The sequence below is a fragment of the Meleagris gallopavo genome, chromosome 3 (genome assembly GCF_905368555.1).
Source record: "Meleagris gallopavo chromosome 3, MGAL_WU_HG_1.1, whole genome shotgun sequence".
NCBI lineage: Eukaryota > Metazoa > Chordata > Aves > Galliformes > Phasianidae > Meleagris > Meleagris gallopavo.
Genome location: NC_139406.1, coordinates 91,580,713 through 91,608,265, shown reverse-complemented (window position 1 = coordinate 91,608,265; position 27,553 = coordinate 91,580,713). Strand labels below are relative to the sequence as shown.

The 27,553-nt window shown below is 38.9% G+C and overlaps 1 protein-coding gene across 12 annotated transcripts in view; it reads left to right on the top strand.

Moving 5' to 3' along the window:
- The window catches only part of TSNARE1 (t-SNARE domain containing 1), a 469,319-nt gene that overhangs the window by 284,930 nt on the left and 156,836 nt on the right, over positions 1–27,553 (top strand). For 10 of the 12 annotated variants that reach the window (XM_085221765.1, XM_085221753.1, XM_085221755.1 and 7 more), the window contains one exon: positions 12,549–12,631. The exons of 1 other annotated variant lie outside the window; for it this stretch is intronic. In XM_085221765.1, coding sequence (XP_085077891.1) covers positions 12,549–12,631 — 83 coding nt within the window. Of the gene's footprint in view, positions 1–1,287; positions 4,800–12,548; positions 12,632–27,553 lie in introns of those variants that run through there. One more of the 12 variants, XM_085221764.1, reaches the window with a different exon arrangement.

The following is a 27,553-nucleotide window of genomic DNA, read 5'->3' as shown; positions in this document are numbered from 1 at the left end:
GTTTTGATCTGACAAACTGCTCTATGCAGTAGTGTTCTTACATTTGGATTAGTTAGATATATTTAGCATAAAAAAAGATTCTGAGGTGAGAAAAATTTGTTCAGTTTTGACTACAACAAAGAAGCTGAAGAATATGTAGTATTAACTAGAAAGGGATTCCATTTTTTTTTTTTTTTTTATTTCTACCTGGAATTGTAATTAAAAAGCAACTATACCAGTAGTAGTTACTGTCATTATTGTAGAGTGGCAAAAAAATACAAACAAAAAAAATAATTAAACAGCTTGCTTCTCCTGAATGGAAATTTCTCTGCACATTAAGACAGTGTTTGACTAAATCTATAGTATTTAACCATTATGACGTGTACGCACACATAGTCTGAAGTACGCACACTTCTGCCCACTAGTTGACCTCTTTTTGTTCTATAGCAGCCAGAGGCTAAGAACACTGTAGAGGATTCTTGGGAATGGAGGAGATGAGAGAAACTGTTAGACATGGAACAGATTACCCAGAGAAGTGGTGGATGCACCATCCTTGGAGACATTCAAAGTCAGGCTGGACAGGGCTCTGAGCACCCTGATGTAGCTGTAGGTGTCCCTGTTCATTGCAGGAGAGTTGGATCAGATGACCTTTAAGGGTCCCTTCCTACTCAAACGATTCTATGATTATCTTCAAAAGCAGCCAACCAGTGATCATCACCTTTTTTTTTTTAATAGAGTATAGTAGAATAAAACACAGTGATCTGCTCCTTTTAAATTTCCTTTGACTTTTCTCTTTGTTACTGATGTGTTCTGATGCAGCTAAGAGCTATCAGATTTTTATTTATTTATTTATTTATTTATTTGGTGGGTTTGTGTGTATGATAATACCGTGAAGCACTTCTGAAGCAATTTCCAGTACCAAATGTGAGAGCTAACAGTCCTAAAGCCATGATGAGGGACTTAAACATCAGAGAAGTGAGGTTTGGGAAGATATTACTAACCTGCAGTGCTCACTTGGAGTACTTATCAGAGCTCATGGGAGCTGGATCAAGTCCTAAGGCAGCCACATGTAAATTATAAAAGAAGAAAATCTTCTCTGTTGTTTATTAAGCTCTCTGAATTGTTTTGCCAAGCTCAAACCTATGCAAGTTTCTATTAGCATCAGATATCTCCTTTCACAGTGAAATGAGCTTGCTGCATCCCACTGAGAAACACCACTCAGGTTTGCAGGTGCAGAACAAAATCAAGATAATATTTACCAATTCTTTCTTGTTTTGATTTTTTTTTCTTTTTTTTTTTTTTTGGCAGCTTATTTTTTATACATATACAACTTCAGAGCCTGATTCATCTCCAGAATGTACATCAGATGTTAATGCCTTGAGGGACATGAGAGCATACATCAGTTAGCTTCAAGATCCTTGCAACCAATTTTCTTAAAGCAACATTTATTATTTTAGGATGTTGTTCATACATAGAAGTGGCCTAGTATTAAGTAGCCTGTGAGAAAATTGTATTAAATAGTGTGTTTGGGTTTTATACTATCAGAAGTGTTTTTTTCTTCCATTTCACTGCAGCAGATTTTTTGCAGCTTCCTCAGAAGCGTCTTTTCACTCTGGCAACTTTCAAAGTATCTTCCCAACCAATTGCTGAAAGATCTCATTGTATGTCTTTTGACATTCATATTACATAGACATAAGTGAGATTAAGAGTCAGTTGTTGAAGAGAATTGAAACTCCCACAGTGAAAATACAGCAGAAATGATGATAAGGGACAGTTCTCTTGACACTTGTTTGACTTTTTTATTGCATCCCTCTTACATGCATGAAATGAAATGTCTCTGTGTGTTAATTTAGAAGACACAAGAAAACTATATATCCAGGGAATCTGAGATGCATCATTCAGCAAAAAAAAATAAATCCCACTGGGGCTGTGGTGCGAACAACTTTTGTTCACCCTGAGCTGGGGAGAATTAATGGAAAGAGCTTGTCTGAGCTATGCATAGCACAGGAAGAGTAACCCAGATTTCTTAGGAAAACCTTAAAGGAAGTTTTGCTACTCTGTGGGCCATTTCCTTAATGAGAACATCCATAATGCTCTGTAGAGTAGAGAACAATTTCTCTCAGGCAGGGAGGAAATAGGTGATGGGAAATGCAGAGATGGGGCAGTGCATCTCCGTTGTTTTTTATCTTCTGTAAAAGTGTACATTCCAAGTCATGGCATCTCTTTGATAGGGATATTTAACAAAGCATTATAATATCAGTGAGTCCAAATCTCAAAGCCAAAACAAGCTGGTGATGTTGGTTACCTTTGAATTAGCAGAGTATTTTCAACACAGATTTACAAGAGCTCTTGGCAAAAGCATCTCTGTGAAACCTTATTGCAAATACAGGGAATGGGATTTCTCCTCCCATAAACAAATCCCATCTCATGCACTTTCTATCCCAATCTCAGTCCAGTTTTCTTCCCGAAGTTCCTTTCTATCCGTGTCAAGTTTCTCCATTGCATAACTGACCAAAAATCTCTACAGTACTTTCCATTGAAATAATCAAGCTGAATGAAGTTCGTGTACCAACTCCTGCCATAAAATTGGCATATTATCTTATCATTAATATACAGAGAAGCTGGCTGCTTCTGCTTTCAGCCTTGCTGCTCAATGAATGATTCTGCATTAGTGATCTCTGCATCCCGGGCAACATGCCTGAACTAAGATGAGTGAGCCTGGTAGAGCTCACATAGGACTGATGAGCTGATGTGAAGGGTCACCAAAACTTGTCAACTGCTTTAGAGGGCTCTTACAATGACCCTCTGAAGAGAGAACACAAAAATGTAGAATAGAAGCCCACAATTTCCTGTGGTACTGTTGGAGAGACTTAGGGGATCTGGAGCACAAATGGCAGATTTTCAGAGGATAATGAGTAAAATACATGAAGAGCATCAAAAAGCTGTTGGTGGAGGAGTGCTGCCTTCTCTGCTATGCTTAACTGTCATTGTAACAGGTCCTTCAGAAAAAGCATCCAAGCTAAGAATTAAGCACTTGGCACTCGGAGAAGTAAATTACATCAGGGATGATTGCTAGTGCTAGGAGTCACTCCCTTTCAGGCTCACAGCTAGCTACTCAACTGAATGAAGTACAAGTCCACAACAGCAGGAAAGTTCCCAGTGTTTCATACTGAAAGTCATTATTTTACAACTGCAGGCTTGTCTTTCCATTGGCTGTACTGGCATAAATGGGCATAGTTTCATGAAATCAAATTTATTATTGGTGTGAGGGAAAAGAAAATCCTAAAATCCTCATGTCATCTGAAGAATGTGTTAATAACACAGTTACCAGTATTTCTATTGCTACTGATGAAGACAGATTTGTACTCATCTACCTCTGTAGGCTTCTGTTTGCATTGTAACAAAAAATAAGGATGACCTGAATAATACAGTCATTGCATTCTATTTGCCAATAGCAAAAGAAAATACTTTTTTTCATGTAGGAGAACTTTTTTTCTCTCCTACCTGTGTATGTAACCTCACTAGTTATGGCAAAATAAGGAACAAAATCTACATCCATCATCTAAATTGTCTCAATTCAGCTTTCACTGTTTGCATCTTCATTGCTTTTCACAAAGCCAAAAAGCAAGACCCATGTTGTTCTGAAAATATTACACATTTAGAGAAATGTTGTATTTCTTCTGATGTTGGAAAATTATGGAGCCAACCCTACACCAGCTTATCTGTAACCTCCCCACTCCAATAGAATGGCAAGAGACTGGCCAGTTAATTTTAAGATCACAGCAGCAGGACGTGGGAATTAGTCTTCTAGTTCTTTGTTCATACATACAATCATAGAATGAAATCATAGGATGGCTTGTGTTGGAAGGGATCTCAAAGATCATCTAGTTCCAAGTCCCTGCCATTGTCAAGGCTGCCTACCATTTAATCAGGCAAGATGGTGCAAATTAATATTCGCAAAGTGAATCTCATTGTCTGGAAGAAGATTGTAGTGCACCAAGGAAAATACTTTCTCTGACTTTCTTTTCTTTCATTACTTATTCAGGGTAAGATCTTCATGCAACTAAGATTTCATATCTTTCACTCTTGAAATCTGCGTAGTACATATTTGAAAATAATAAGGTTAAGAAACTTCATAGCATTATTTAAAGTGCATGCTCTCTCACTTTGCAGACGTTGTTACTTGGTATATTACAGGCTAGAACCCACAGACCCGCCAAGATAAATATAAACATGGCAGCTGTTGCTTTCCTTCAGTCTAGGAAGAAATGTATGATGGGGTCAATATATTCAGTCCTTGAATAATGCTGGTGTTTGCTTACATAACACATTGTCAGTTATTGCCTGATGTTAATAAACCTCCTTCAAAGAAAGAGTATTTGCGGAGTGCAAACGTGATACTTATTTTGGAAGCTTTTGAATAGTAATGTTTTTTTTCCCCTTTCTTTCTATGAAGTCAGCTCGGTTCTGTTGCCTGTTTTATTGTTCTGCCTTTCTGACCCGAAGGTTAGTTTAGACACTGTCAAGAGTCAAGAGGGCACCTTTGGCACACGTGTTCTCCAGTCTGACTGCCTGAACAGCATGACAAATAGTCTGTTGTCATAGGCATTAATGCAAGCCAAGCAGGGAAATCATCCAACTGGATCCTTAACTAATGTCTCTTCTGGGACATCCACAGAAAATGAACATAACTTCAGAGTGGTCCCTGAATACCTGAATGTAACAGCTCTAATATCTACGTTTAGCTGAATGTGGTCTATGAAGTCTCTCATTTGGTTAAGTTATCTAAGTCATCTCTGAGACACTATTATGTGAATGGGAACATTGATGTTCTTATTGGCTCCTGATGAATTGGGAAATCTCCCAGCTGTCTTGCTTTCAGCCATTTGTGGCAACATGAAGTTACACATCAGTGCAGAGCGCAGCTCATGCAGGGAGTATATACAGGAAGGAATTTTGGAATCAATGATTCTTCATGTACTAAACACTTTCCATTTCTTCATAGAGACTCCATTTTCCTTGTACAAACTATGTGTATATTCTGTTCTGTTATCAGTTTAATGTAAACTTGTTACTTGAAAATATAATTCTTGTAAACTATCCCAACTGCTGAAATTGCATACTGCTACTACTCTTAATTGTATTGTGGGCAAGAATTTCAAGGGCATAATGGTTTGAATACCACTGCTCTCACTTTCCACAAGTCTCTGGATCTGGACATCACGGAAGGGCCTGAAAGTTCATGGAATCATGAAGGTTAGAAAAGACCTCTAAGATCATCTAGTTCAACCATCAAACCGTAACCACCATGCCCACTAAACTCTGTCCTTCAGTGCCACATTTCTATGTTTCTTGAATAGCACCACGTAGGGTGATTCCATCACCTTCCTGAGCAGCCTGTTCCAAGACCTCACCACAATATCTAAGATTTTTTTTCTTTTATCCAACCTGAATTTCCCCTGACACAACTTAAAGCCAATACCTCTTGTCCTAATGCTAGTTTCTCAGAAGAAGAGGCTGACCCCCAGCTTGCTACAACCTCCTTTCAGGGCGTTGTGCAGAGAGATAAGGCCTCCCCTGAGCCTCCTCTTCTCCACACTGAACAGTCCCAGTTCCTTCAGTTGCTCCTCATAAGACTTGTGCTCCATGCCCTTCACAACGCTGGGCACACAGCAGTACCCCACTGTCTTTTTTGTAGTGAGGGGCCCAGAACTGAACTCAAGATGTGGCCTCACCAGTGCCAAGTACAGAAGGGCAGTCACCTTTCTGCTCCTGCTGACTGCTCTAATATGAGTCAGGATGCCGTCTGGGCATCTGGGTACACTGCTGGCTCATGTTTTACTGACCAACACCTCCAGATCTCTTTCTTTCATGCAGCTGGAGGACCTGGCTCTTGGTCTTATTGAAGTTGCTCCGTTTCATGTTAGGTATAGGTTGGTGATCATTGCTACAACTAAATTTCTAGAATTGTGGGTGAGAGATAGCATGATTATCTCTGATAAACACATTTTCCTCAAGATCATAGGCAGCATAAAAATGAGATGAGTTTTTCTGCTTCTTTTGTGTTTTTGCTATCTATGACCATGAGTTTTTGTTTCATTTTGCATGGACTTTTGCATTTACTCTTATTGCTGGCTGCTGGTAGCACAGCACTTGCTTGCTCATAAGGAAAAGAATAATGGGTAGCTGTAGATTTCTAAATCTACTAACACTTAAAGATTTGTCTGCTGCTCTGTGTTTGACCTTTGTAATGAGATTGGGCTGGTGTACTTGTAGTTAATGAGCCAGCTAATTTTGTAAAAGAAGCAAGGCTCTTCCTTTTATGAGGTTTATTGCCACCAATAGGATTCTTCTCACACCAATTTACTGAGTCATTTTGGGGCAGTTGGAACTGCTGTGCTCTCAGTTTCTTGGAATGTTTTGATTGAGCAATAAATGTCATACAGCTAGAAGCTGCTCAGCTGGTTGGTTTCTTTCTGCTGGGAGTTGTCATACTCTGCCACAGACACTCTGCTTGGGAAGCCATGGCTTGACCAGGTTAAATAAACAAAACAAACTATATAACACAAAAGTTGCCAAACAACTTGTAAATTTCAATGACTTTACTTTCTAAGTAAAATGCATGGTCTTTCCAAGACAGTAAGCAAAAATAAAGTGTATTTCTTTCTATGAATCAACATCCTGACATCCTCATTTCTTCCTGTGGCATAGACAGACATTTCATAGAATCATAGAATCATAGAATAGCCTGGGTTAAAAAGGACCATAATGATCACCTAGTTTCAACCCCCCTGCTATGTGCAGGGTCGCCAGCCACCAGACCAAACTGCCTGGAGCCACATCCAGCCTGGCCTTGAATGCCTCCAGGGATGGGGCATTTCCTCACTGTAAGACTTGATCACTTATGCACCCAGCTGTATGATACAAGTGTTATGTTAGCTGTAGACAAAAACGGACTTTTGAATAATGCTGTTTACAAGTGACATTAAGGTATTTACCCGTTTATCTCGTTATTCATGAGCTGGATTTGAAAAAGTAAGTACAAATGGATCATAGAACCATTTGAGTTGGAAGGGACCCTTAAAATCATCTAGTGCATCCTTTGATCCCCATGGGACCTTTCCAACCCCTACAATTCTGTGATTCTGTGTTATTCATTTTATTTTGGTTTTGTAACCTTTAAAGTGAATGCATTTTATGGCAGTTTGAAATAATGTTTTCTTCAGTTTGAATATTTTAAATAACTTTAACAAAATATTTTGAGGTTACAATGCCATGAAATAATGTGTGCTACAGAAGAGTATCTGCAATTTCACATTGCAACTATGTATTGTTTTTTAAACTACTTCCAGAGGTTATTGGGAAGAAAAAAGAAAATATGAGATATCCATAAATTTTCTTAGAGAAGTGTTGTGTTTATTGAAATGCCTTTTTTCATCAGAAAAAGAAAAAAAAAAGAAGAAAATTTTAAGAACGGTGAATTGATTCTTTTGCCATGACATAATATCCTCCCATGTTCAAATCTGGGACTACGAAAAGGAGAGCCTGAGAGCACCCAAAGCTAGTTGAGAGCATCATATGGGAACATTGGATACCTCAGATTGCTGAGCAGTGGGAAGATAAGCCATACCATGCGCCTACAGGAGCTGAATTCTGGTACAATACCAGTTATTTGAGACCAGTTGTTTCTCTATAAGAAAGAAAAGCGAATTACTTTCCACCCACTAAAGTAGTCCTGCACTCTGCCCTTTAGCACTGAGCAGTGATATGAGGCACCTTATTCTCTGATAGGACGTTCTTTTTTCCAGTAGATTAACACAAGATGACGTTTGAATTTTAAATCCCTGCAAGATACATCCTGGCAGGCATGGTGAACCGCTGGCACGGCAATACCATTTTCTTCAGTGCATGCATATTTAGCAGATACTTGACATTTCCAAGATGCATTTCAAGGACAGTATAAATCACTCAGGAGCTGAAGTGCTATAAATTTATGCTAGTGTTCGGCCATTGTCTTGTAGCCGTTTATACTCATTCAAACTTGGGCTTTGGGCTGTTGACTGAAAAATCAGCAGGAAGAGCTGGTTATGACATTTTAGGACAGCTACAATAGTCTTTTCAGATCTGCTTGGAAAATTAGCTTGAGCAGTTTTTGCCCTACCTCCAGAGGTTGTGGTGTGTTACTGTGTGGGAGAATTAGAGAACTGCTAAAGTCAAATAGAAAGCAGGATACTATCTGCTTTTATTGGAATCACAGCTCTTGCAGCTGCAAATTGTATTTCATAGTGTCATTCAGATTGGAGAAGGCCACTAAGGTCATCTAGTCCAACCATCAACCCATCCCTACCATGCTCACTAAACCATGTCCTCCAGAGCCACATCTGCCCTTTTCTTGAATGTCTCCAAGGACAATGACTCCACCACCTCCCTGGGCAGCCTGTTCCAATACCTCACCAAAATTTCCCTATAACACTCTATACCAGTGTGACCCATTTAGCCCTACTTCAGCAAACAGGAGAGATTATTTTACAAATCCTGTGCTGAATTTGTAAGTGACATATACATAGAAGTTTGCAAATGTCTAACCCTAAGTCATTTCAAACTTCGCTCTGGAAAAACTGCTGTAGCTTTCCTTCATTTAACATCAGCAGTCATGCCTGTGAAAAGCCTGAGCCTCTTTTTTCATGCAATGAAACTCACTTAAAACTCCAAGAACATGGCGATTAAAACAAGAAAAATTCTTTTTCATGCTGACAGCAATTTCACCCTCAAATTTGGCTTTTAATTAAGAAAGAAAACTTTGCATATTACAAAAACATTCTTTTTTTTATGTTACGCTTCTCAGTGTGCTGTATAGATTATTCTTGTCAGAAGTTATAGTGAAGAAACAGGGTTAAGCTTATTGGAGTGCTAAAAATAAAAGCATACTGTGAAACCTGAAGGGGCCCATTTTGATTATAGCCAAGTGGGAGCATTTTACAATTTTCACTTACAAGCTCACTATCCTGTCTTTCAAGCAGCTCTACTGAAAATGCTGCCTTCTGAAACCAGTCCATTGTTGCCATTATAAAGACATAGGTCATAGGGGTGATTCCTTGATATATTTGGACAAAAACCCCACTCCAGCCCCTATCGCTCCAGTAATTTCACACAGAAGACTCCTGCTGGCCATTAGCAGGCTTGATCTCATAATACAGGTAAATAGATAGGGTTAACAAGCCCTCTGAGGGTCATCATGACTTCTGTCTGTGTGTGACAAGTGTGTCATAAAATCATATTAAGTTATTACATCTAAAAGCCAGTCAGCTCTGCTGCCTTCTTATTGAAAAGATGTATTTAGACAGGAAAATTAAATGTCTTTTCCTAATTCCTCCATACAACAGCCATCTGCTTTGGTGCAGCCTTGTCCCTCCGTTTCATAAAATGGTGATCACATTGCCTTAAAGTTTTTGTTTGTTTCCAAAATGTACCATAATCATAAATTCATCATCACTGAATGAAGATGGGAAGTCATTATGAGATTCAGACGACTGAGATCCTTTGAAAACCCTAGTCTCAGAGCTGAGTTATTTCACCTATTTGGGAGCAAATTCACTGTCTTTTCATGCTAAAGGCAGTGGGCAAAGGAAAAGTCATACCCAGCCGATGCTCTTGTCTTCTTAACAGCTTACCATCCCTTTGGAATTACTTGCTTCTCAGTCCCCAGCCTTGGAAAGAAGCCTGAACATAAGCAAGGTGAAGCTCTGAGCAATCACTATCATTTGGCAGAGATGTGCTGACATCTGCTAAGTGACACATTTATTCTTGACTTATTGATACGGTCTGTGTATTTCCTTGTGATTTGACCCAAATTCTCAATTTATTCTCTTGCTTTCCTGCATAAATCAGCAGAAATACACAGTTATATAGTGTTACATATTTATGTCTCATTTTTATAGAGTTTTGCTTGTTTATTTGTTTTTGTCTGCTCCTCTCAGGATTACAGATTTTTACAGAGAAAATTTAAGTGGGAGTTCTGCTCATTTCAAAGCTGCTATTGTGCTGTTAGGAGAACAAGTGAGCAGAAACTTTGTCACGAGGACCCAGTTACCTCCTGTAACATTACATCAACTTGTGTAGGACATACAGCACTTGGCCATCCTACCTGGGAAAGCCTGTGCTAGAAAAAACAGGATGGTGGTTGCAAAACATGATGAGTAGGACATGACTACCCCATTCCATGCAGCTGTAGTAATGTTATTGAATGGTCAGGATTTGAATTTCAATTGATGCAAACCAGTGTTGTCTCAGTGGTTAGTTCCCAATTAGACAGGTCTGTCCTAGCTTACAAACATGGAAAAAAAAGGGCCCCCTACTTCCAAGCTATTCCTCAGCAGAAAAGATCGACTGTACTTCTCCTACTATTCGTATCAAATATTTAGAATGACTCCGTACTGATTTATGGGTTAACTTCAATTTCTGGCTGGAAAGACATCAAGGCCAGTCCTGGAGACAGGATATCTATACTTTTTCAAGATGAGTATAAATTTAATTTAACAGTGATAGTAAAGGTGGACATGGAGTAGCAGGGTTTTACTTGGAAACTTGCCTTGAGCCTCATTGTTAAGTTGAGAGGTTGAAAAGTGCCTGCCATGTTTCATTTGCAGCACTTAGGTACTTGTTTGAAGTAGATCTTGGGTAGATCTACTCACATGACAAAAATATTGCTCACTGCAGTGTGCAGTCTTACCATTCATGCTTCTGTTCATCAGTTTTTATAATTCAGCACCATTCACTTTTTGCTGGAATTGAGAAGAAAAGGGGAAGAGAAGCATCTGTCACTTTCCCCATAAAACATTCAGATTGTTGCAATACTTGGTTGTCAAACCGGTGTGTGCGAGTTTGTGGACTCAAATGTTCTAAGGCTCTGTACAAGCAAATTTGATATTTCTTCATAGCCTGGATTTATGATCATTAGAAACAATCCTGATGTCAAGGGAAGCATTTGTGCAGATCTCAGTAATGGCAACTAAGGTCCAGGGTTTTAAAATCTTAATAAAAATTGTTTGAGAAGCTTTAGAAATGACCAATAAAATTATATCATTTTAATCTATAGAAGTGCCCGCCATGTACTTTGCTTTTGGTTACTACAGCATGCAAAATGTAGTAAAAAGGAATGGAAAAAAAAAAACCAACCCTCAGAGGTGTGAAGAAAGAGTTGCAATAAGTTTCTAGGTGCTAAGATGAAGTTGGGGAGGAAGGGGTGTTGTTCCACATTTTATCTGCAAGTTTTCACTCTAAATAAATAAATGAACAAATATGTAAATAAATGTTACTTAAATCTTCAGTGGCAAGTCTTTCCTTAACTCTTAGACAAATTAAGTGTACGTATTCTTGTACTGTGGCCAGAAATTATTGACATCTCTCAGTGCACAAATTGGTGAAGATTTCTAAGATTTCCATTGAAAGCACAAACCTTTAATTGCAAGTTTTATATCATAAATATCTTGCACTCTAAGCACAGTGATGGAGCCAAAATTTAAACTTGTCTTTGATGGAAGTGAGGATTTCTCGCTCAAGGTGTAGCTGTCAGTCTTTCTTTTCTAGTCTCATTTTGATTCCACGTGTTTCCCCCAGCTTCCACAACCTCAGACCTAGCAGTTCAGGAAGAGATTCATTTCCCTTAATTTTAGACAGTGGCAATTTGTCTCATTCGAAGCCATCTGTGCAGACCTCTCTTGGAGCTTGGAAATGTGATCCAGGAGTTGAAGTTGTGATTCATGTGATCTGATCAATAGCAGGTAGCTAGTGTATCGGAATGAATCACGTCCTGCTAACTGCTGCAGCATCTGAGGGTGCTTGCTTAAATAGAGACTTAAATGTACAACCCACACGTATTCAGATAAAGTTTACTTCCAAGCTCTGTGAGATAATATCAGATACAATCTACCACGCTGCTTCTGTAATTTAACTCTAATCCAGTGGATTTGCTGTTCTTCAGCTGAAATGCTCTGAACGTGCTATCAGTTTTTCCATTGGATTTAGTGGGAGTGGGATGTGATGATAACCTCCCTACTCTGCACTCCTGTAGGCTCACCTCAAACACTTGTTCTTAGGTTTGGGCACCACAATATCAGAAGAACATAAAGCTATTAGGGAGCATCCAGAAAGGAATATATGAAGATGGTGAAGGGTCTGGGGGGGGGGTTGTGTATGAGGAGCAGCTTAGGTCACCTTGGTTTGTTCAGCCCAGAGAAGAGAAGGTTGAGGGGATTTTTGGTGGTCCTGAATGGAACCAGGAGTTGGATTCTGTGAATCTTGTGGATCCCTTCCAGCTCGGGTTATTCTATGATACCATGGTTCTGTAATCTGAGGACACACAGAGAGCTATCAGTGATACTGCCTCTGATTGGTTAGGTGTCTTCAATCATCAAAATGCATAGCATTCCTCTTTCTCTGTAATGCAAAGTCTTGCAGAAAATGCTGCTTCTCTTTTTATGTGCACATGTAAACTGCTGAATCGCTGTCAGTGTAAAGCTTTTGTTTTAGGTTTGTATCCTGCAATTACCTTCTATTATCTTAATTTGCAGACAGTATTGAAGCCAACATTGAGACTGCATCTTCTAATGTAGAATCAGCCAATGAGCAGTTGGCAAAAGCAAGTCAGCACCAAGTAAGTTGATCTAAAACACCTTAATTTACTACATTCAGTAGTAGTATTTAAAATAAAGTGTACACTTGACGTCTGTGAACCACATGGCACATGGGTTGCATTGGATTTGTGCTACCTGGAAAGATGATTAAGCATATTATAAGTAAGAGCTATGTGTTTACATGCATATGTATGTGATTGAATTATTGTAGCATTGGCGATTTGCATTAGAGTAGTCATTTAGAAATCTGCATATTAAAGAGCCATTTCCCAGTAGGAAACTCAACAATTAGCTATTCTTGTTCTTGGAAAAATGTCATAAAAAGTATATCATTTAAGTGTATATGTGTTTCTTATTGGAGTGTTTCCTAAGAATCAGGCAATAGTGCTTTTCAAAAACAGCAGAATTGCCAAAAAACATGATGTGGTTGGTGAATAATGGCTATGGAAATTGTGTTCAGCACATTTTAAAGGCAACTTGTGGGTTGGGTATTTTTTTTTCCCCTTCTGTTTTTCCTCACTGGAGCAAGAATAAAATACACACATACAAAAAAAAAAAACCAACACATTTATCTTGTTTGAAAATAGCTTGACCAGAATTGGTAAATGGTTATTTCAGTGGTTACTTTCAAGGGATGAAGTTCAAAAAAAAAAGGTTATTTCTTACATTAAATTGACATAAGAAAAGCTGCTACAGTTTCATTCTTTTCCTCACTCATAAACCAGTTTGTTCAATTTCAAGATAATTTTCATGTATCCAGAGTATTGTTATGACAAAGTGTAGCTGAGGTGAGTGTGAATACTTAGTGCCTCCTCTTTGGTCCTCGGACACAATGAATCCTGCAGGTCTGGGATGAAGCTCCAGCCTGAAGGAGAAGGAATCATAAACATTTTACTGCATTAAAAGAGGGTAATGTGATTTTAAAATTATCTACAACTCATTTTCTGGTGAAATGTAGAATTGTGAGTAATAAGAAGTTTTGTAGAACTTTGATATTATGGAAACTAGATGTGGTCTCCAGCTACATTTTGGTTTTAAAGCCATATATATTCAAGATAATGTGTTTTACCATGCATTTAATCCTGCATTTGCCTTGAAAATAGACTGTTGCATTTTTAGAGTGGGAAATCTAAAATGAGACATGAATAAATTTAATACTTGACAGTAGAGCAGATCGCAAAGCGTAAATGAGTTAATGACAATTTGAGCTAGGAAGGTCGGAGTAGTCAGGCAGAAAATGAACTCAGAGCAGTATAAAGGACCTGCTTTCTTCAACCAGCAGGAGTTGCTGAAATAACCTACCCAGTTAGGAAGTCCTTTATTCTTCGAGTATGTTGATCAAGATGAAGATATAGCCAGTCTTAACAAGTCAACCACTGCTGTGAGCATAAAGAGTCATGCACCAACTGTTATTTATGGGAAAACACTCTGGATCCTTCCATGTCCTTGAAACAAGTCTGTGTAGAAGAATATCACTTAGATAAATTCTGCTGCCAAAGAAAATGTGCAGTCCACATCTGCTGTAGGGGATTGGTAGCTGGAGGAGGATCAGTGTGTACAACCAGAGCTGTCTCTCTGTCACCTCTTTCATGAGATATGGATGGAAGATGGAGTGAAAAAGTTGTGACTTTGATTGCTGGCCTGCTGTATGAGGTATTTGTAAAATGGCATTTTGTGTCCTGATATCTGCTCATTTTATATCTGAAAAGACATTTGTTTAGTAATATGACAAGAGTGGCTCTGGTCACACATCTCTCACAAACTTTTGTAGGAATTGACGTTGGTGCCACTGCTGATACTGCAAGAAAGTCTAGGTTGTCCTTTCAGGTTGTGTGCCTAGTTCTGACTATTTTAGAAAAGTAGAGGATGGATTTGGTAGAATGATCACCCAGATGGCTTTGTGAGTCAGCTGCTTTCAAGAGAGCTGCTATAATTTTACACCCTTTAAAATTTCTGTATTGTTCTGTGCTGGTTGGAGATTGTTTTTAAATCTTACTAGTTAGATTTCCTGTTTTTTAAGTTGTTGGTTCAATAATGTATTTGGCTATTACCTATGACCCCTAGCATGGCATGATTGTCCTGTAATGCAGAATGGCTTACAGATGTCTGTTATTTATCCCTACTTATAGGTATACACATATGTATATGAATATGTGCTTGCGTGCAAGTAGTATTTTGTGAAAGTATTGACAAATGCATATATAGATTAAGAAATCAGGCATGTCAACACGGCTGAAAAATTTAAGCAGAGCACCTACTGTAGACTTTAATGAAGAAATTTCTACCAGGAACAAAGACTTAAGTGACAGGTTATTTAGCATAATGTTTGCATATAATGCAGTGCAGTGCATCAACAATACAACTTGGAGCACCAGTCCCAACCCATCCATTAACATAACAAAGCATCAGTAAATCTTTTCTTCAACTTTTTTCAAAATCAAGCATTTAGGCTTAATGCAACAATAGAAATATTTAAACAGGTATTAATATCTTCCCACTGAGTTCTTTTGCTTGTGTTTTAAATTTTGAAAGAGGCTCTCACTCATGTTAAGATATTGCTGCTAGCAACAAAATTTTCCAATTTGACATGAATTTTCACGTGCTTCATCTAAACCCTTCCACCAAGAATAACAAACAAACAAATAAAAACACCAGTCACCCTAAAACAATGAAAAAGCCAGTTGGCTGCATCATGGGGAAGGTGCAACTGCTGTTGTAGAAGGCAGAGTAAGATAGTCAAGGGAGTAGATTGTCTCAATTGCTCATTACGCTCCTGATCTTACATGCCATGGGAAGTCTCTGAGTCCACGCTGAGTACCATAATTGGCTTTACCCCCTGACAGTAGCACTTCTCTGCTTCACCAGGTAAATTCACTAAGGACTCTGTTGTGCTCAGATATTACAGAGGCTCTGTGGGCACCGTAGAAATGAAGCAATAAACATAATGCTTATGTCTATTCATGATGTAGCAAAAATGTCTTATGTCATAATCATTTATTTCCACAAATATTTCCGTGACATTGTAAATCATTCGATATATTTTCAGCATTACTTGACTTATACTGGGTGATACGTGTTTGTTATATCTTCACTGCAATATAAGATGCGATAGTTGAACTTGTAATTAATCATGAACAAAGAAAATATTGCATCCCAAAGCCATAAAAAGTTTAATGGGAGCTGTCACATCTTTGAAGGAAATACATGTTTTCACGTTTTTGAAATTCTTAGGGTTTTTTTTTCCCTTCTCATTTTAAATTATTATTACTAGAGAATAACTGTTAGTGTTTAAACCTTTTTTCTTCTTTTTTTTTTTTTTTAACTAGAGATAATTGTTAAGCATGCAGTACATGCAGAAACATGCATGATGAAAGTGTGGATGAAAACACCTTGAGATACTAATATCAGGCCTTGAGGAAGAGGGGTTGTTTCCATATGAAACACCTTTTGATCACATGAACTCAGCAATTTTACTTTGTTACCTTACTTTTCTTTAGAAAAAACAAGTTGGAAAAATAACAACTGAATGATAAATCTGACAGAGATATTCTCCAGTGGAAGACTTGCTTTGCTGTCTTTCCTTTCTCATACCTGGTAGACCTCATGAGCATCTCACATCTCTTGGATCTGAAAAAGACATGGTGACTCTTAGCATTTAATACCAGTGGCCCATACTTGTCTCCTAAATTGTCACTGTCTATAACCCTTCAGGAGATTATTTGTCCCACTCATCTTAAGACAACAATTTTAACATAGGGTGAATTGCTCTTTGGAAGGTAGAGTCATGGAATTATAGAATTATAGAATCATAAAGGTTGGAAGAGATCACTAAGATCATCTAGTCCAACCATCAGCCCATATCCAGCATGTTCACTAACTATGTCCCTCAGTGTCACATCTCCATGTTTCTTGAACACAGGGACAGGGACTCCACCATCTCCCTGGGAAGACTGTTGCAATACCTCACCACTCTTTCTGAGAAGAAATTTTTCTTAATAGCCAACTTGAACCTCTCCTGGAGCAACTTAGAGTCATTACCTCTTGTCCTAAGGGCTTACTGAAGAAAACACAAGTGTCTATGGTTGAAGAATGTATGTCTGAGATACATGTTTGGACTTTTACACTCACTGAGAGGAGGAGCTGCTTCCTACACTGTTATCTTACAGAGATGTCTAACATAAGTCTGACTCTTCATCTCTAAATTCTGGACATTATCAATAAATAACCTTGCAAAGATTTCACAGGGAAATGAATGGCATGCAAATTACCTCTTTATAAAGAAAAATTAGGACATTTAAGACCTGCCTAGATGCTTTTCTGTGCAACCCATTGTGGGGAACCTGCAGGAGGGTGTTGGACCAGATGATCCCCAGAAGTCCCTTCAAGCCCTATGATTCTTTGATTCTGTGATCAGCTTAGTTGCGATGGACATTGCACAGAGGGGCTGGCTGCAGAAAGATGAACCATGCTGCTTCACTCAGTTTGTTCATAGCTTCTTGCAGATGGATGGGAAGAAGAAAAAGAAACAAAGGCAGACTCCACAGATACATATAAAACCAGTTATTCTTTTTGACGCAAGGTTTGGCCTAAGTTCAGCTTGTCCGCACTGACTGAAGGACTCTGTTTGCTGACTGTTGAAGCTCATTTATTTTGGAAGAGCTGCTTGTGTTGCTCTGATTAATGCTGGTTGCATTCCTTCCCTCTATCCTTTATGGAAGTCAAGCTAATTTGGATTCACTGGCATCACAAAGGCAAGCAACAGTTCAGTGACCCACTTGTGCAGTCTAAGAACAATGACGTTTTTTCGTGCAAAGAACAAATTCCTGGACCTGACTTTCAGCGATCACAGAGGGGCACTTTTAAGGCTGGAGCTTCAAGGAAAAAAACTCATGCGTACTTCACATTTGCAGATAGTTCTTTTTACTGGGGGATCAGCAATAAAGAGCTGGCCTCAACTTTTGCCCAAATAACTCGTTGGAACTTGAAAGAAAAAAAAAAAAGAAAATTTGGATTTCAGAATCACTTTCTTGTATTCTAGTCCTCACTGTAACATGCAGTGTAAACTGTCAACCTCCTAGAATCATAGAGTCATTAAGGTTGGCAAAGACCACTAAGATCATCTAGTGGGCCCATCACTACCATGCCCACTAACGATGTCCCTCAGTGCTATATCCAACCCGAGCCTCCTCTGGTGCAACTTTAGGCCGTTACCTTTCATCTTATCACTGCTACCTCGGAGAAGAGGATGATTGCCACCTTTCAGGGAGTTATAGAGAGCTATAAGGTCTCCCCTGAGCCTCCTTTTCTCCACAGTAAACAATCACAGATCCCTCAGTCTTGTTTCCTTTTGTTGCTGTTGCTTTGCTGTGTCTGTCAAGAATATGAATGTGGCCGAGTTTGCTGCTTCTTTGGGTAATTAGCACTTGTTATTTGGAGGATTATGAAGTTATTTCTTCATCTGGCAGTTTCTGCCTGTGGAAGTGATGGGAGCTGAATTAAAGCTGCAGTAGGAGCTCAGAGCTCTGTAAGGACTCCAAGCAAAAGCTGATACTGAAGTGACTGTGTAATTACGCAACAAAACCTTAATCTCTCCCTTCAGCAGCTTAAGGAAAGTTTGCTGCCATCCAGAGTCCTTATGGTCTGGTGCAATTATCTCCGGTTAATAGAGAAGTCCTACCTAAACTGGCTTAACCCCACAGATGTGCCCAACTTGCAGTGGTCATGACACTGAACTTGCCAGAGTTCAAGAAGCATCTGGACAATGCTCTCAGACATATGGTGTGATTTTTGGGTGGTCCTGTGTGTAGCCAGGAGTTGGACTTGATGATCCTTATGGGTTTCTTCCATGTAAGGATACTCTGATTCTATGATTTGCATTCTGAACTGATTTCTCCAACTTCAGTGTTACCTGCAGCACTGGTGTTCTTTCCACATTTTCTCTCTTCCTTCAAACCATATCTTTTCATTTTCTCTCACAGTCCCAATCTCTTCATGCTCTCCTGTTGGATGCTTTCCAGCAACACTCCTTCCTCAAACACTTCTTTCTCAGTAATCCCACTAGTTTGCTTGCCCCAGATTGCTCAGCACCTACCCCATATGGATGTTTGGCTGAATCACCTGTTAGATGTGCCCTCACATACTTTGTGCTGCTCTCTGCATTTAGGCTCCTTTTCCCATAGAGCTGCTGTGCAAGGTGCACAGAGCAGTGCTTCATACAATTAAATGGCATTGCTCTTTAGCTTCTTTCAACAAATAAACAGAAGCAGCAGGTGAGTGGGATAAAACTTACGATTCCTTTTCTCCTTGCTCCACTGGCTCCCTGTGACAGATGAGCTGAAATTCTGGAGTGTTTTATTTTGAGGCAACTTCTGTTTGCATGTGTTTTGTTGTTGTTATTGTTGTTGTTGTTTTACTGTATTTTAATGCAACCCATTTGCAAAACAGCTGCTTACCATAGGAAATTGGTGTTCAAGTCAGTGGCAGTCCAAGTGATAAATGAGCTGTGTGAATGCAGCAACTTGACCTCAGTGAGAACTGAGACATACCATTTATTTAAATCGCTCATTTTATTCTGTAAATAACGGATCCATGAGATCAGAGATCTATTGGGACAGGATTTGTGTAGAGAGTTTTGTAGTTGGGTGCTATTGCAGGCAACGTCTTCCAGGTGTTTTGTAATCACAGCTGAACATCTCTTCATTTGTACCATCAAAAAGAGAGTTTATTCAGCCAATTGGTAATGGGTTTTTTTGTTTGTTTGTTTGTTTTTTTGTTTTTTTTTTTCTTTTATTATAAACTATGGCCTGAAGGATTTTTGGAAGATAAAAAAAAAATTGTCAACTATGAGCTTTTAAGAGAAATCACTGCTTTTTCAAGTAGGAAGCAAAAAGAGCAATAGAGCAGAGGGAAGAGATGTGAGAGAAGGGGTGGGAGCGTGGTTAGCAGTGAGGCATTGCTGATGGAACTGCACTGGCTGGCATGAGAATGAGTGTGTAGCTGTAGTGTTTAGAAATTTTTCATCAAATGGCCTTGGAAGTATCCAGCACTGGGGCTACACCACATCAAAATGAAGAAATAGTCATTACATTGTACACGAATGTCTGGATTTGGTGTTTCAGTGGCAAAGGTTCTGTATGTGAGGGCTGAACAAGTGTGATCTGTGACTGTTCGGAGGCGGCAGAAGGAATTCACATTCTGTCTTTTGTTGTTCTATTTCATTTGTTTAACAAAATCTCTTTTCAGGGTACAATTTCATTTTGAGAGGTCAGAGATTTAAAAGCAATTTTCCCTTACTGACAGCAGCATAAAGTAGTGAGTTACATTTCTGTTAGTGGCCTCATTTAACAGAAGAGTGAATGGAAATCCTTGGTAAGTGAGTGGAAAACCAGATGTAGAGTTATCCTTGTGCCCAGTGGTGGCACATACAATCAATTGCATTGCCCAAAGGTTAAATCTTTGAGAAATGGTATTAAGTATATCTTTTAATGGGGCTAGGAATAACAGGAAGTTAGGAATATTAACACTGGAGATAGATACCTAACCTGACATCTGATGAAAACCAGGAATAGAAAAGAAGTATCCCGCTTTGAGTCCCAGCTGTACTGCCTGGAGCGATATTATGCTGGACTGTGATCTTGTCAGATCTCATCAAGTAGCAAAATGGTCAGATTTGGTCATTGTTCATACTGCAAACCTCCACTGAAAACCTTCACATAGGGGTAGCAGAGCTTCCTTCTGTTCATTGGGTAGCACCTTCTGAGTGATTCCTTTCTGGCACAGAGACATCATCCAAAAAGTGACACTGTTCCTGAGACTTCATCGTATTTTGATAATCAGTGTTAGTAAAGATATCGCATTTATTTTGGAAAGCAACACAAAACAGATGAACTGGGGACTTATATCCCATAGTGGATAGTGACAGGACAAGGGGGAATGGTTTTAAAATGAGACAGGGGAAGTTTAGGTTAGATATTAGATATTAGGAGGGAGTTCTTTATTCAGAGGGTGGGGATGTTCAGATTGCCCAAAGAGGTTGTGGACACCCTATCCCTGGAGGCATTCAAGGCCAGGCTGGATGTGGCTCTGGGCAGCCTGGTCTGGTGGTTGGCAACCCTGCATATAGCAGGGGGGTTGAAACTACATGATGATTGTGGTCCTTTTCAACCCAGGGCATTCTGTGATTCATTCTATGATTCCATCCTGATTTCTGGGACTTAATATTTTACTTAGTTCACATAAGCTTCAGTTTATGAGCTCATCTTTTGAATAGGAGCAATGTATGGACATATAGTGAGCATAGGGTCAGCTCAGCTGACTTGATGCTTAAAATTTGGGCAGTTAGTGCAAACCAAGCTAAGCTTCCTTTGCACACAGCTCTGGAAGACAGTTCATCCTGCTTCTCTTGGATATTGTAACCTGGTCTGTGATTAAGCTGTTCACCCTGGAGGTGAACATTTGCCTTGTTGCTAATGGAGAGGTACCTTCAAGGATGTACCTGACTGTTAGGTAGCTAAGACACAATTTGTTTGCATAAAAATAGAGATTTGATATCCTTCTGTGTAGGGCATCCAGCTGTGATCCTGGCTTCCACTATGGTAAGCTGTTGTCCCACTGAAAAATCACAAGTCACCGCTGCCAGTCATATTTAATTGTTATTGAGAACCTGAGGTGTCTTTAATTATCAGAAGTAGCCGAGAAAGCAAATGTGTATTCACCTACTGTTTTTTTTTGTTTTTTTTTTTAACATAATAACAATATCAGTCATGAAAGGAAAATGTTACATAAGAAGAAAAAGAGTTATGGAAAATGAAATTACATTTGCTTCTATTTTGGCAAAGCCTGAAAATAATTTCCTTAAAGTTCTTTTCCTTATTCCTGAAGGAAATCACAGGCTTGATAGGATACATTTGTAGTACAGCTATAAGGTCTTGGCCCAGAACTATCAGATTTTGTGAACAGGAATAGTTAAAAACAATTCAGCAAATGAGAGAATCTTACTAAACCTGACTTGAGCAATATGCAAAACTCTAGAAATGAAGAATTAAAAGCACTGAGTTCGGTGGAGTGTGGGTCAAAATGAGGTTTCATTTCACTTTGAAAAAGTGATTGCATATCTTTATTTGTGCAGATAAAGAATTGTTGTAGACAAAGGTGATGACAGAGACTTGATTTCCTGGACTTCAAAAAACATTTTCTAAAATAATAGTGCATAAGGATTATCTTCATCTGGAAAATTCATAGAGAATGACGTACAGCTGCTAGGCTTTATCTTCTTCTTGTATAATCAACTGTAATTTGCCTTCAGTTCTTGATACATCTCGCAGTTCACCCATCTTTGGTCATTTCCATATCCCCTTCTGGCTGATGCATATGCACATACCTGCAACAGTTTGGGGATGATAGGTCTCCTCGTCATTTCTTCTCATGGAATATGGTGACTAAGCACAGCTCTGATTTGCTTTTGTGATCAGATGACACCAAAATGTCTACACCTGGTCCATAGCCACATTGCATGCAGCAGGGCTTCCCCAGACAGATGAAGGAGTCATCTTGGTTGGGATTTAGTTTTAAATGAAGATATATGATCTTGTCTGACTACACATAGGGACCTACATTTGAATTAAGAGTCTGAAGCCCTGTGGTTTTTGATGGAAATTGATTGCACAATTTAGTTGCCACTACATTGGCATCTAATGTCATTTGAGATGCACTTGGGAATCCCAAGCAGACATATAAGGCTGACATATGTGAGAGACTTACTACAGGAAACCCACAACCTTATAACCTTCTTGGCTAGCACTGGGAAGCCAATTGATACTAGGATGCTTTTAGGTGGTCAGCTGAATTGCCAACTCAACACCGTGAACAGATGCTGGAAAAAGATTCATCTGGTGCTCCAGTAAATGTCTTCTTTGAAGCTATCTGATTCACTCTCCAGTTTCTCAAATGAAAGGTATTACCATGACTATACTGGGTACTTCAACATGAAAGTCTGTGTTTAGGTACGGGTACATATTGCCAAATTAATGAGAGTGAAAACTGAGTAAGTGGAAAATTAAAAAAAAAACAGGGTTAGAGAGCTTAAACCATCTATATCCATCTCAGGGCAGCTCCTGGCCTCATCCCACAGAGACCATCACTGCAGGCGCAGTCTGCCAACACCTGGACACTGACACCCAACATGTATTCTTATACTAATATTTTTACAGAAGTTCGAAGGAAAAAAATAAGATTATTGCTAAATATTTTTCTTCATATTTTATTGTACCTTAACATCAAGCAGGACATTTTTTTGGTCATTATGCTTGATAGTTAGAAAGCATCAGGAGAAATGATTTTACCTCTTTGCGATTGATCATGATCCAAAATAACATCACTTCCCAGTGAGACAAACTTATAGTGAAAATCTTCTAATTGGCTCTTTTTTTTTATTTTTCTAGGTACATTTTGGACCTTAACTTTTAAGCTAAAAATCAGCTACTCAGATGTATTTTTAAATTTTCTTTAACAGAAAATGAGTGTTTTGAAGACATTGCACATCACAGAGAAAGTTTGTTGTGGGTTTTTGTCATCTAATAGATTAACAAAGTTTGGGATGTAGACTCCTGGATGTAGACTTGTGGACCTCCTACTTAACAAAAGAGTCATTCAACTACAGTCTTCTCCCTCTGTACTCTGCCCATGTGAGGCCCCATTTGGAGTACTGTGTCCAGGTTTGGGGCCCCCAATACAAGAAAGACGGAGAGCTGTTGGAGAGGGTCCAGAGGAGGGCTGCCTGCCAAAAGACAGCCTGAAGAAGCTATGTTTGTTCAGCTTGGAGAAGAGAAGGCTGCGGGGTGACCTAATAGCAGCCTTTCAGTACCTAAAGGGAGCCTACAAACAGGAGGGCTGTCAGCTATTTGAAAGGGTAGATAACAGCAGGACAAGGGGAAATGGTTTTAAGTTGAAGGAAGATTTAGGTTGGATGTCAAAGGGAAGTTCTTTACTATGGGAGTGGTGAGGTGTTGGAACAGGCTGTCCAGAGGGGTTGTGGATGCCCCATCCTTGGAGGTGTTCAAGGCCAGATTGGATGGGGCCCTGGGCAACCTGGTCAAGTGATAAATGTGTGGAGGTTGGTGGCCCTGCATGTGGCAGGGGAGTTGGAGATTCATGATCCTTGAGGTCCCTTCCAACCCAGGCCATTCTATGATTCTATGAACTACAGTAAAAGAGATACAAATTTTTGTAGGCTCCTGAAATGGATTTAATTGGAAAACATGCAACTGGTCCCTGCACTTTTAGCTCTGAGGGAAATGAATATTGAATTCGTTTTGGTGCAGTTTCTTCTTTTTTGTAACTTGTTTAGGATAAGAAAACATTCATTGAGGCCATTGATTCAGGCAACAAAATGTATGAAGAACCAAAAACGCACATGGTTGAATGAAACATTTTTCCTATGATGTCCATAAGCTGCACCTGTTTGGTACAGGATAAAATTACTTTATGGACAACCTCTCAGGTGTTTTTTTTTTTTTGCAAGTAGCCCTGTCCAGTATATCACTCAAATACTGTTGTGCAACCATAAACTCAGTGAGTCAGGTAAGCCAGTTACCAGCTTTGTCTCAGTAGCCGCTCCAATTTTATCATTACCGTTGTCTGTATTTCCTACTAAATGAATCACTAGCCAGCAAGCTCTTCTGGCTTGGTTCTTTCGTTTCAATAAACAGTTCATATGAAAAATATCAGTGATTTCAGTGCAATTAAACTCATCTAAAAATGGAGGAGATTGAGGCTGCACTTGGAAAGTCTCATCATTGTTCTGAGTGAATGGGGAGACACTTGCAGATACTCACCCAATCGAAAATCTGCCAGTAGGTTCTGGTTTCAAAAAGCTGAACAGCTCACTTTGCCTGGTTCTGCTCAAACCATGAGCGGTGTCAGTCTTTTGGTTTTCTGTTTGGTTCTTCTAGTAGAAAGAAGATCTAACTCTGGGCTTATTTTAACCACTGAGGTTAATCTTCAGGTGATGTAAATGTGTGCAGCTGCCTGGAATTAAGATTTTTACGGCAGGTGAGAAATGTCCCCATTTTTGGAATAATTACAACTGAGTTGTATCTGTTCTCATCATTTATGTACTTGTGGAGACCATCAGTGATTACTGTCAGCTTATATACTTCTGTATTGCTGCGTACCATTTTGAAGTAATGTTTTTGTCAACACTGGGACAAGTATTCCATTACACTATTTCTGTGTTCTGATGAGAATGCATTATCAAACTATATTTTCCTGTTTAATAGTTTCACAGGAGAAACTGATATAATTTTATGGATAGCTTGCCATGGAGATGACATCCTTAAATTCTCCTGGAGAAAAAAGGTTAAATTGTTGCTAGAATTAATAAAAAGTATGCAACTTTCTACCAAGTAAGCATGCTGAGCTGACATTTTCACTGCAATCCTGCACCTCTGCTGTCTTTTTGGATAGGTAGTGGGGAGACCTTAGAGTGAACTGGGATGGAGGTATCCTGTGGAATTATCTGAAAAGACTTAAGAAACATCTAAAGGAATTATGCCCTCTTCATATAAAGCAACTTCATTATTAAGTTTTATTAAGATGGCTCGTAAGAAAAAAAATTACACAGTGGGTCAAAAGTTCATTATAATTTAGAAGTCACAATAAATACTTCAGGAGTTCTTTTTTTATTGGATGCACCTTGTGTGTATTCTCCATAGCTTGCTTGCTTTTTTTTTTACTCCTGGTGAGGGACAACATATCATTCTTTTTTATAGACAATAGCACTGTCCATTTATGAGAAACAATTCTTACATCACTTCATTTTTACTGTAGAAGATATTTTTCTTACATAGATCTGAAACTTACAAAAAAGTAAAATAAACTCCATTTTTATTTATCTGTACTCTTTAGAGTCTGTCCCAGTGGATATTACTCTTTTCTGATTTTTTTCTTTTCTTTTCTTTTAAAGAAAAAGAAATCATCTGCAAGGATATAGTAACTTAAGGTTTTCACTGATGTCAAAGGCATATTTCTCTTTGCCATTAATGGGAGTAGAATAGAGCTCTATCTACTATAAGATAGTAAAGGTGATACTTGCTGATTTAATAGTACTGGGCAGTTTATTTTTTCAGAGTAGAGGAATTTGAAATTTCGCTTATGGTCTCAAGCTTTCCCTGATGCTCTCCTCAGTTATGTCTTTAAAAGGTAATGGAGTTAATATTGAATATTTAGAAGTATAAGAATGTAATAACGACTATCTTCAGCTATCACCAACATCATCAAACATTTCACAATCAAATTTTGCTGTAAGTTCAAGTTTGTATGAGCTGAAAGAAATATGAATGCCATGTAGTAATGCATCCTTGTTGTCTTCCTTCTTCCTGGGAAAGCATGGAGTACATATTTTCCCCAAGATTCAGAAACCACAGACCAAAGGGATCCCTTCCTGCCTTTAGTTTTAAGCCTTGTATTTCCAAGGCATTCTGTGATTCTCATGCACTTCATTAGGGCAGTCATAATGCTATGTGAGCTGAAAGTCATTGTCTGGAAGTGCCTGCTTCTTTCTGTTGTTTCTGGAGGGACTGTGGGACTATAACCGATCTACTAGCATATCATACTGCTACTATTTCTTATGTTGGTGATATTTTTGTCTTTGTGTTTGTATACACAGGAATCAAATAACAGAGTAAACTGAAGGTTGCTGGGGAATTTCATGCTGACCCACACAGACATGATCTCAGTGAAATAATGATTTAATTCTTTAGTGCTGGTAAAGGCTTCTGCAAGGCTATGTTGACTGGTGTTGGGCTCTCATTTCAAGGGACAGACCAGTTAATGAGATTGCAAAAGCAGCAGGAGTGATCTGGGAACCAGGAACCCTGACTGCAGAGAAGAGATAGCAAAAAGAGAGTTGGTTAGGCTAAAAAAGACAAGATATAGAGATGATAACAGTCTATGGGTACAAAGAGCTGTGCTGCAAAGGGAAAAGAATAATCATTTATTTTTTGTTTATTGCAGATGGAAAACAAAAAAAAGAAGTAGTGGGATTAAATTGCAATAGGGAAGAATCAGAGTCAATATTAAGAAGGAGCTACCTAATGATACGGAACATGAAATACTTTTTGGGAGGTTTTAGGGTCTTCAATACCAGATATCTGTAACAGTATCTCGTGAAATGTATTTCAGGAATGATATTCAGATAATTGTTTTTATTCTTGCCTGTCAGATCACACTGCAAGATACAGTGTAAACAGGTATGTTCATACTGTATCACAAACCATCATTATCTTATCAGAGGATGTTGCAGCCCTGAATTCTTTGATTTTTGTTCTCATCCTCCCCTACTCCCCCATGTCCTCCTTTCCAAAAAATAAAAATAAGAAAGAAAAAGGTATCTTTCTTCTAGGCACCTTCTTTGGAGACCAAATTCACTGATGTGATGTGACAGAGGTGGTGAGACTCAGCATTGTCTGTCAACTTAGGTTAGAGTGGTTGTTGGTTACAAACCCTGTAAATCACTTTGCCTTGTCCAAACATTTTCTGCTTGGCACTCAGATGTGTCCTGACTGTGGTTGACAATCATCCTTTGTTCTCCAGAACAAATTATAAAGTATGCAGTGCTTTGGATGAGGTTGTTGAGCTACACAGGGCTGGAAGGTGAAATATGTGGGAGCTAGGTTGACATTGCACTCCTCTTGAAGAGTGATATTTAATGATCATGTTTCACTTTACGAGCTGTTTGAATTCTGGGTTCTGATTATATCTGACCGGCACCAAGGATGGAAATAGGGAGGGTTTGTAGGAAGAAGAAAAACTAATGTGCTGATCTCACTGTAGGTGTCCCTGTTCATTGTATGGGAGTTGGACTGGATGATCTTTAAGAGTCCCTTCCAACTCAAATGATTCTATGATTCTATGATGGTAGAAGTCAAGAAGATAGAAATTATATT